This window comes from Mercenaria mercenaria, unplaced genomic scaffold (assembly GCF_021730395.1).
Source record: "Mercenaria mercenaria strain notata unplaced genomic scaffold, MADL_Memer_1 contig_892, whole genome shotgun sequence".
Lineage (NCBI taxonomy): Eukaryota > Metazoa > Mollusca > Bivalvia > Venerida > Veneridae > Mercenaria > Mercenaria mercenaria.
The window spans coordinates 67,396-77,215 of record NW_026463804.1 but is presented as its reverse complement, the minus strand read 5'-3'; the positions used below and the strand labels follow the sequence as shown (position 1 = coordinate 77,215).

Genomic DNA, 9,820 nt, shown 5'->3' with positions numbered 1-9,820 from the left:
ATTCTTCGAAAGGTTTATAATACACTTAAGACATGATTATACTTATTTTGCATTCTTGATTTGTGATTTAAGGCATGTAAAGTGCTTGGTATTTTGCTAAATAATATTACCAAAATAATTCATGTTGGCAATTAACAGAATGGCTCGGAAACCGTCGAAAAACCCGTTTTCATACATAATTGTTTAAAAATGAGAGAACATGCGTTACCATGCAAACAAGAGCCCCGCGACATATACATTTTAAACTTATATCAGAAAGCTAACGTGCATACTAGTAAAATTATCAATTGTGCAGACTTCTACGGAAAACAATGAAACCAAAATACACTGAAAAGTGTTAAATATCCGTATTTTCCTTCCCTTTTCAATATAAAATATCTTTGGAGGGTCATGTACTTCAAACCTGGATAAAAATTGTACTTGAAGGATTTAAACGAAACTGAGTTTGTAGCTGTTAAAACATTAAATTACACGAAATACAAAAAATTGCTGCGGTTAAACTAATTTGAATTTACCCTGGTAACAAGGTAACCTACCTCCTTAAGGCATTAAATTTGGTTAGTAGAAATAAAAGTATTCGTGTTAATAATAATTCTTGGAACAGTGTAAATTTAGAAATTGAAGTGTCCTGACTGAAATTGGAAAATAAATTTTCAGCGCTAGGGACAAGTATGTTGTATATGAGTCAATTGTGTAAAATGTTGAAAGCATGCTTTGATTTATTCAATAGGACGAATTTTGATTAACACGCATATTGAAGTTGTGTTTATTGTTGGATTGTTAAAAAAATATCAGAAAGTCAATAGACGTTATCTAAGCTGAATTCAACATGGTTGCCGTATGTTTCGTTCAGATATTTCAGGAGCGGGTGAATTTTCGAATCCGTAAAATATGAATTTATTTATTTTTGCTGCAGAAGTCAATTTCTATGAAATTAGTTAAGGTCATACGTTGCTCTCGGGCGGTTTATATACGGGTTTCATGATAAATAGACTAACATACTACTGTCTTTTGATATCAATGTTATGAGGCTCGGCAGATATAGGCGGAAGGGGTGAGGTTACAACCCATATTAATCTCGACCTGATAACCTTGATATCAAAAGACAGTTGCCTGTTACTCTCTGCTGGTAAACTATACCATTTACTACATTTTTGCCGATGTTTCCATCACATTAAGTGCTAGCCATTAAGTGCTAGCGTTTCCGTTATCTTAAACGTCAAAACAAGAGATGCAATTAAGAAAAGAATGAAAATATGTTAGACAAAAAACAAACATATATTTTACCCTGTTTATTTGAAAACATTTTGTTCTGGAAAAAAATCTTAATTTTATTAACCCAATTAAAGGCAAATATATTGAGTATTTCAAAATTTCTATTAACGCTTCCTAACTATATATATATTTGACTTTAACGCTTACTATTTAAGTAATAATATTCTCGTTTAACTTTTATCACGCGATTGATTCTGCATTTTGTGACCAGTGTAGAATATGATCAAGATCCGCATTGTTCACTATTCAGTCAGTATGACCTCTTAACAGTTAATGGTAGTCTAAATTGAAAGCTGGACGAGTTCATTATAGAAATTTAGCAGAGTAAGGGTTAAATGTCTTACAAGAAGAACTAAGCGTTACTGGTATTATTTAAAATCCATAATTACTCGCCCTTGATAATATGTACTTACTTTCTTCTTCTCTTGGCTTGTATTTTGGCGCATCAGGGAAAGATAACCCTGAAATTTATAATCAATTCTTAGTTTATTGCATTAACAATAACGTCAAAGCCTCAAATGTAGATGAATGTTAGATTTGTTTTTTTTTATAAAGATCTGAAATGCAACAAAAAAAAATTATCGGTATAGATGACATGGAAATGTTTTAATGTACATTTAAGTAGTTTCTATTCAAACCGTTTTGTTGTATAAATAAATGGAAATTACAGTATTTGTAGAAGTAAACTGTACATTGTTACGTACTGCTAAGATCATATTTTGAAACTTTTAATGACGGTAAAAAGTATACCAAGTGTTTCCCAGTCAATTGTCGTGGAAGGTTGATTTCTAAAGGCTGTAAAAAGGTTTCGTTTAGTGCCATTTGGTCTGTTATCTTCCCTCCAGTTGTATAACATTTGATATATCCGTTTTTGCGAAGTATCGTTGTCCATTTTTATATGGTCAATCACCGTTTGAGTAAGTCCAAGGTAAGGGCCAAGTAACTCCCAATTACGTCCTATTGCCCGTGCAATCTTATCTAGATCCTTTTCTGAAGGAATGGTATCTAAATCTGAAAACAATACATACATTTTCTGAATATAAACATAGTATTAGTAGAAGACAACTTTGAGCATACACATTTTAGCATTATCTTGTGCAATGTACGAGTCGATAGTGAAAGACATTTCTTAATTATTTGATTAAACACTTCCAACTAAATGTTTTTTTCATATAGTTTAAATTTAAATTACGTACCCCCAGCTTCATTGTGGTGTTTCTTCTGTGTTGAGCGATCCTCCATAATCGATCCTTTGTATCTATTTCATCAACTGCAGACTGTAATGCTTTATCTAGCTCAGACATTAGTTTAAACATATTTTATTTCAGTAATACATGAAACATTTACAAAACATTAATTAAGGAATTGGACAGAAAGCTATATCAGCTTACGGTTGTCCTTTCTTTATTGGTACAATTACATATTTTTTCATGACATAACTGATTATACATGAATACAGTATTATATGAAGGAAAAAAAAACAATGACATATTTCAACAAAACAAATATTGATTTGCATATCTAAAATAAATAATATTGTTACGTATGATTCATTAAGATATAAGAGTCTTGAAGCAATGCAATAAATAGAAACATTTTGAAACAGGTTGTGAATAAACATTATCAAATGTCATTGAGAGAGGTATTGGATACTAATTGAAATTGAGAGTGCAAAGTGATGAAAGATACTACAGAAAGTCCTGTACAAAAATTAAAAAGAATAAATACACCAACCAAGACTGTGCATAAACAGTTGTTTTAAATTTGCCACATGGCCTCAATGTTGTAATAGCGACTTTCCTTTCAGGATGAATATTTACAACATGAGCAACTGCTTCAGACGTCAGGAATCTTCTGTGACAGTATTTACATCTGACTGTCGCATCCTGAAACAAAGGACAATTATCTAAAGCTTTACCTAGCATATTGGCCTTTTCAACCTACCACATATTAACTCAACGTAAAGGTCATAATAGGAATATGCATAACTAGACAAGCAATTGAATTGCATGCGATGACAACAGTAGTCATACATATTATTCCGATAAACCACTTCAGAAAAAGATAGCCTCTGCAAATGCAGCAAATAGATGTACCCTAAGATAACGGATTTGATTTCAATTCAGTGATCAATCAAAACGGAAACCAATAAACCGTTGTTCACGAACATTGACACATCCATTGATAGAACGAAAAAATTCAATTTACTGCATATATTATCTATTCGTATTTTACTATATATGTCATTATACTGCACATAGTTTTAAACTTTACGAAAGACTCATGCCGTACATGATATAACCACAATACTGTGCCTTGGATACATATATTACGTTAGAACATCATTAACACCCTTTGTAAATAATTAAATTAGCTAAAAAGTATCTTAACATAGCTCAAGAAACACCCTGGCAGTAATAAAAGTTATCATAAGAACTCTGTGTCATCTTCAGAGTTATCACCTGAATTCCGTAACATTTGAAAAATCGGGCATAAAATTGTTAGAAAGTGGTTTATGATTGCAACTTTGCGCTAAAATTATTCTATTGCATGTGGTAAGGATGAAGAACGTGAATACGAAGAATAATATGTATGAATAAGCAAACGATGTGGTTGTTTTACTCAAAATGTCTTTATTTCAAAGAAATGGCGCTGATTATTAGACTAAACAGTTTCTTTCTGACGCATTGCACAAGACATCAGGCAACCTTGATCATCAAACTTTAGTTTTACACCCCATTCTCTCTATTTAAAGATAAATAAATACAACTTTATCCACCGATTCCTTGGCTCGTCATTCAGACATCAGAAGAACTCTGTAACGTTTTCCAGGACCTCCGTAACAGTTATCAGAAGAAAACATGACAGGTTATCAGAAGAACTCCATCCTTCGTGAAACACTTCCTCCCCCGTGTAAAACAAAAACAAAAACAACAAAAAGAAAGAAGAAAAAAAACAACTAAAAAAAAACAAACAAACAAACGGAAAATTGATTTCATCATAAAGGTTCCACCATTTCATTGGAATTAACATAAGGGGATAAAATCAAACTATTGTGTTTAATCTATACTTTGTCGAGCTTATCCCAGGTGCCCGCTCGTGATGAAACAATGCACGGAGGGACACATGGGGTCTCTCTCTACCATCAAAGCTGGAAAGTCGCCATATGACCTATAATTGTGTCGGTGCAATGTTAAATAAATAAAGACTAGCTTATTATTTTATTTGTAAAACAAAAACAAACTTACTTGTCAAAGAATCGTTATCATTAGATCCCGAGTATTCCAAATTTGAAATGTTGCGGTCTGCAATCTAATCAAACAGCTGTTGTAAGACCACATAAGCAAATAAGCATAATTATGATATAAGATATTATATAAGATGATTTGTATCGAAAGGAACAATCAACTGCAAAAAGAATATCTATTAGTTTGTGGTCCGTAATCAAGAATTTATATTCTATAATATTATATTTTTTATATGCTTAGTGATCATTTAATATTTGATTAAGTGATAACAAATAGCTTTATATATCTATAAAATTGCACGTTGATATTACTAATCAGTCGATCGTTGGATTATTACCAGGCAATTAGTCACATTTTGCGGTCAATGAAAAATGTGCACAAGGAAGTAAATTTAAAATCAAAATGTTTTGGTGTTTGTATGGGACGCGGTAGGTGTGGGTTCGGGAGGGGACGGTAGGGCGATTGCATCGGTGATGGCGTGATATGAAGGCACAAGGAACTGAAAATTCATTTTAGGTGGGGATTGAATGCGGGTCACGGGTTGAGTAATGTAGATTATTGTTCTTTTCACATCGTCTCATCTTCACTTACATTAAGTTTCAATCAATACCTTTAATAGTTTTTGTAAGTTATGCTCCGGACACGCAACATGACTTACAGATTTAAACTCTGAGTTCAGTTTGTGACCTTAAGCTTTGATTTACAGACCAGGTTCATGTGTTCGGCATATCATCTCGACGCCACCCGCCTATATGCAAAGGCTAAAATTAATAGCTGGGATGTTTTTACGTTATGCTTACGACACGAAACATGACGTCATATTTGAAATTTAAGCTTTATTTGTCCCTGAAACATAACGACCTAGTTTAGCGCTCTCAACTCGTCTTTTCGTCACCTTCTTATATGTCCAGGTTAAGGTCAACACCTTAATTGTTTTTTTATGTTATACTCCGGGCACGAAATATGACGAACAGACAGACGCACGCGCCACCACATGACATATTAATAGACGTATAGAAATAGTCCGTACATCTAGAAAATCCTTTACAGATTCAAACAGAGGCACAGGTCCGAATATCTAGAGTCAGATTCTATCGTTCGCGGACATTTACTTATAATGGCCGCCAATTTTAATTTGCCACGCCAATATGTGGCAAACACAGCAAGTACGTCTGTACACGCTATCTTAAAAATTCTTCCGCAAAAGTAAAGTACTTCAAATTCTGATGCACGCCATACTTTTCAATTTTGAATTTGAATGGGAAATCCACTTTCCCATGGGAAAATAACTTTCCCATGGGAAAATAACTTTCCCATGGGAAGAACATGTGTTAAATTTTCCCATGGGAAATATATTTGTTTCTTAAAATGATAAATCATTATCTTTTAAACTTATTCTACACCAGGCACATCATAACATGACTTTGGAAAAAGTTATTTGTCATTTTATTATTTTACATATTTTCCCATGGGAAACCGTTCCCATATTTCGGCCATGGGAGGACGTTCCTATGGGAATCATTTCCTATGGGATATATTTGCCATGGGAAATATTTCCGACGGGAATGAATTCCGGTGGGAATATTAAATATAAAATAAGTCATGTGTATAATTTTCCACAGAAAAATACTTTATAAGAAACTGAATATTCTGAACTGAATAATACCTTTTTAGATATGGAAGTCTTCGATACTATCGTTTAAATTGGCATCAAATGGGAAATAGACTATGTCAAATGGGAAATAGAGTATGTTCATGTGTCTTCTACAGGCGATATTTCTTTTCACATTTACTTACTGCAAAATTACATCTAAACCACACTGCTGTGATCTAGAGTTACTACTCGTACTAACCCTAATAATGCTGGACACGTTTGAGTCTATCTTTGCGGCCAGTGTAAATCATGATCAACTTGCACATCCGTGCAGTCTGATCATGATCTGCACTGTTCGCCATTCAGTCGGTATCCTTTTGTAAGCACCCCCTTTAACAGTTAATTGTACTGTCCAAAGTGAAAGATGGACAAGTTCGTTATAGAAATTCAGCGGGGTAAGGGCTAAAATAGAGTTTAATATTCTCTCTCTTCCTTATACGTTCTAATGCCAAAAAATCTCCAAAGCGAATAAAACAAACACTAGCTTTAATTTAAATCCCAAAGTCATACTCATATTCATTATGCATATTTCCTATAACCCCTTTTTGTGTTTAGCATACAATAAAAACACTGTAAAACTACAAAAAACAAACAAAAAAAAACTGACATAGGCTCTACTGAGTATCATCCTTCATCAAACTCCTGTTCAAATTATTTTGATCGTAGTACTGTGACAGGGTCGTGCAACAGTCACGATTAAAACAAATCCACATTAATGCTGGTTTGCTGTCATTATCACATATCGAAATATAAGTATCTATATTTATACGCAGATGGTGTACTGAATAAAATCTAAAAAGAAATTGCTAATTTAAAATCTTCGGAGCACTTGCACTTTAGCGGTCCCTATAATAATAGTAGTTTAATAATGTCTTAAATATCAAAAGTTAAAAGGTGTAACTTTATTGTTAGATGAATATATTTGGGGGCTGCCACCCCCACACCCCCGCTTTACCCTACACCCCCAATTTGCTGCGCATGCGCATTGTAAACTTCCGGGGACCGCTAAATGGCATTCTATCCAAATATTCTATTAAATATGTGTTGCTATTGTAATCCGAAACATACTTATTTCGTTCGCAAAAGTACTACGTTTGTAGTGTGCGGCCAGTTTTTTATCTCTAAATAACACGGAGTACTTTTTTTCGGAGATTATATATTATAACTTGTATCGAAAAAAAAATCTAATTCTCAATATTTACGCCCAATAAAGAATCAATGTATTCCTAATATCGAGGCTTCACAATCAGTCTTGAGTTCTTACATATTTATAAGAAATGAAGCTCAGCAAATTCGGCCGAGTTTTGGTAGCGACAAAATGCGTTGCAAGGGTACATATGATTAGTTAAGGGCCATGGGTTGAAACGTATTTTGGTAGGTTTTTTTTTTACATCAGGGGCTGTGCTCATTTTTACATAATGCACAAAAGAGAGAGATAAAAGGAGGGAATGTCTTCTATAAACATGGTGGGGGAGGGGGTTTGGAGTTCCCCTGCCGAGATATAGTTTTTGTATAAAAACAACCAAAATGTAGATTCCTGGGCGTTTGAAAAGGGCCTCATACGACGCTTCCTATGCAATAACATTGTATTATTTTGTTGTTTTAATGTGCTATTGTTGTCGGAGGGATAACCCAAAATAGACTTAATTGCGTATATGAAAATAATACAAAGATAATGGAGGAAAAACGCTTACAACAAACAAGAAAACATAAGCAACAGACAATACAAGACAGGCAAAACAATCAGTTACAACCAGATGAAAATAGGGGCACCGCCTTGGAACGGTCAGTAAGCTAAATAAAGGAAACTGGGGGTTTAAACGCGTTTAGGGCATGCCAACCTCGCACTTACCCTATTATCAACAAGTTAAACAACACAATGTAAATAAAATCCCCGCTGAGAAAGGCTCTAACATTAGTGCAAAAGTAACAGATAAATAAAGCAAAACATAAAATTAATGTAAATTTAAGGTACAATTACACAAATGTACTCAGCAACTTGTCTGAAGTCAGAGCAACAAAAGCCTAACTTTTAAGGGCACGACAAAGAAAACTGTAAGACAAAAATCAACTCCCTCCGTCCGTTGTATGTAGGATTTAGCATCATTGAGTCCTACACTTTATTAGTCATCGCACCTTTAAATAGGAAAGCGTAGCAATTAACTGTAGAGGGATCAATCACTAAACATGCACTGTGCTTCGCGATTTTCGCATCGTATCGTATCCTCTTTTGATAAACTTTTTAACCAATTTAAAAAAAAATGATTAAAATAATGGGGTATGTTTAATTTTCCGCATTTTATAAACTACATCTCCATAGTATTCCGGGTGTGTAAGTCCAAGTTTTAAAAGTGTTTTAAGGGGCGTATAGTATTTTTCTAACAGTTCAGACGATCTGTGGTAAAATTTCCTAAAAGCTTTCCGTAGCTTATGATAACGGTAACCCTGTTGTAACAATTTCTTAGTGATATGAAAATTTCTGTCATTAAAATCATCTATCTTGCAAAACAAATAAGCTGTGAAATATAGACCCCGTATGATGTTGCTCGAGGGACATTTCCATCAAGATGGGGAAAGTTGACAATTTCAAAATTAAACTCGTCCCTTTTATTATTTATTTTCGTTTCTAGATTATTATTCACAAGTCTTTAATTTAAATCCAGAAATGACGCTTCTAAATCTAAAGTATTAGCCTTGTTAAGCTGTAACCCTTTAGGGTAAATATATTTCACAATTTCTGAGAAATATTGGTTGTCCATATTTAAAATATCATAAATATACCTTGAGGTTCAATTAAAAGCTTCAATAATTTCGAATTGTGACTCAATCGATAAACTAAGCATGAAATCTCGTTCATAACAGTATAAAAATAACTCAGCAATGAGGGGGTGCAGTTGGTTCCCATCGGGATACCAATTACTTGTCTGTAAGTTTTATTGCCAAATTTGATAAATATATTATGTTGTAGAAAATTTAGAGCTTCACAAACCTGATCACAACTCCATAGGTTGTATCTCTTAAATGACCTGTTAGAAAAGAATGCTCTAGTTTCATTGCAAGCCAGATAATTAACGTTTTCTCTTGCAAATGTTTTCTCAATTAAGGCTACAAGTTTGTATTTAATAAGATTATGTGGTAAATTAGTATAAAGAGTAGAAAAATCATATAAGTACTTATCTTCGAACATTTAAAGTGTTTGTTTTTTAGCTTTTTGATAACATCTCCAGAGTTCTTGATGGGCCAAAACAGATTAACACCCGAGTTCGCATAAACCTTTGAGCAATATTCTGTACGTGGTCTTTAATTAAGACAAGAAGTCAAAAGTACAGAAATGATAATAAAGTGAATATACAATATATGCATGTACTGTTTCTTATCTGTTGCTTAGAACGGTATAATAATCGTTTACATAAAGCTTGTCATTTATCAGCCATTTCATATCTAGTTGGTTAAAATTCTTTTAGTAACAATTTGTTTAGTATTCAAATCTACAATTATAAGTTTGATTTATCAATTAGATCATTAAATAACATTTACACAGATGAATCAGTTCACAAACCTTATAAACTTGATCAACAGAAAACAACAAAGAAATGCATTCTGTTTTTTTTCTCTTGAGAAATGAGTTAATGTAGGGATAGTG

The 9,820-nt window shown here is 33.4% G+C and overlaps 1 protein-coding gene across 1 annotated transcript; it reads right to left on the bottom strand.

Moving 5' to 3' along the window:
• Positions 1-1,688: 1,688 nt before the first annotated feature.
• Positions 1,689-2,723, bottom strand: LOC128554945 (uncharacterized; the record flags this gene model as incomplete). Its single annotated transcript, XM_053536282.1, has 3 exons — positions 2,472-2,723; positions 2,026-2,286; positions 1,689-1,736 (listed from the first exon to the last, which is right to left on the bottom strand). Coding segments are annotated over exons 1-3 (355 nt in total), but the record flags the coding sequence as incomplete, so codon positions are not given.
• Between the last annotated feature and the right edge of the window lie 7,097 nt (positions 2,724-9,820).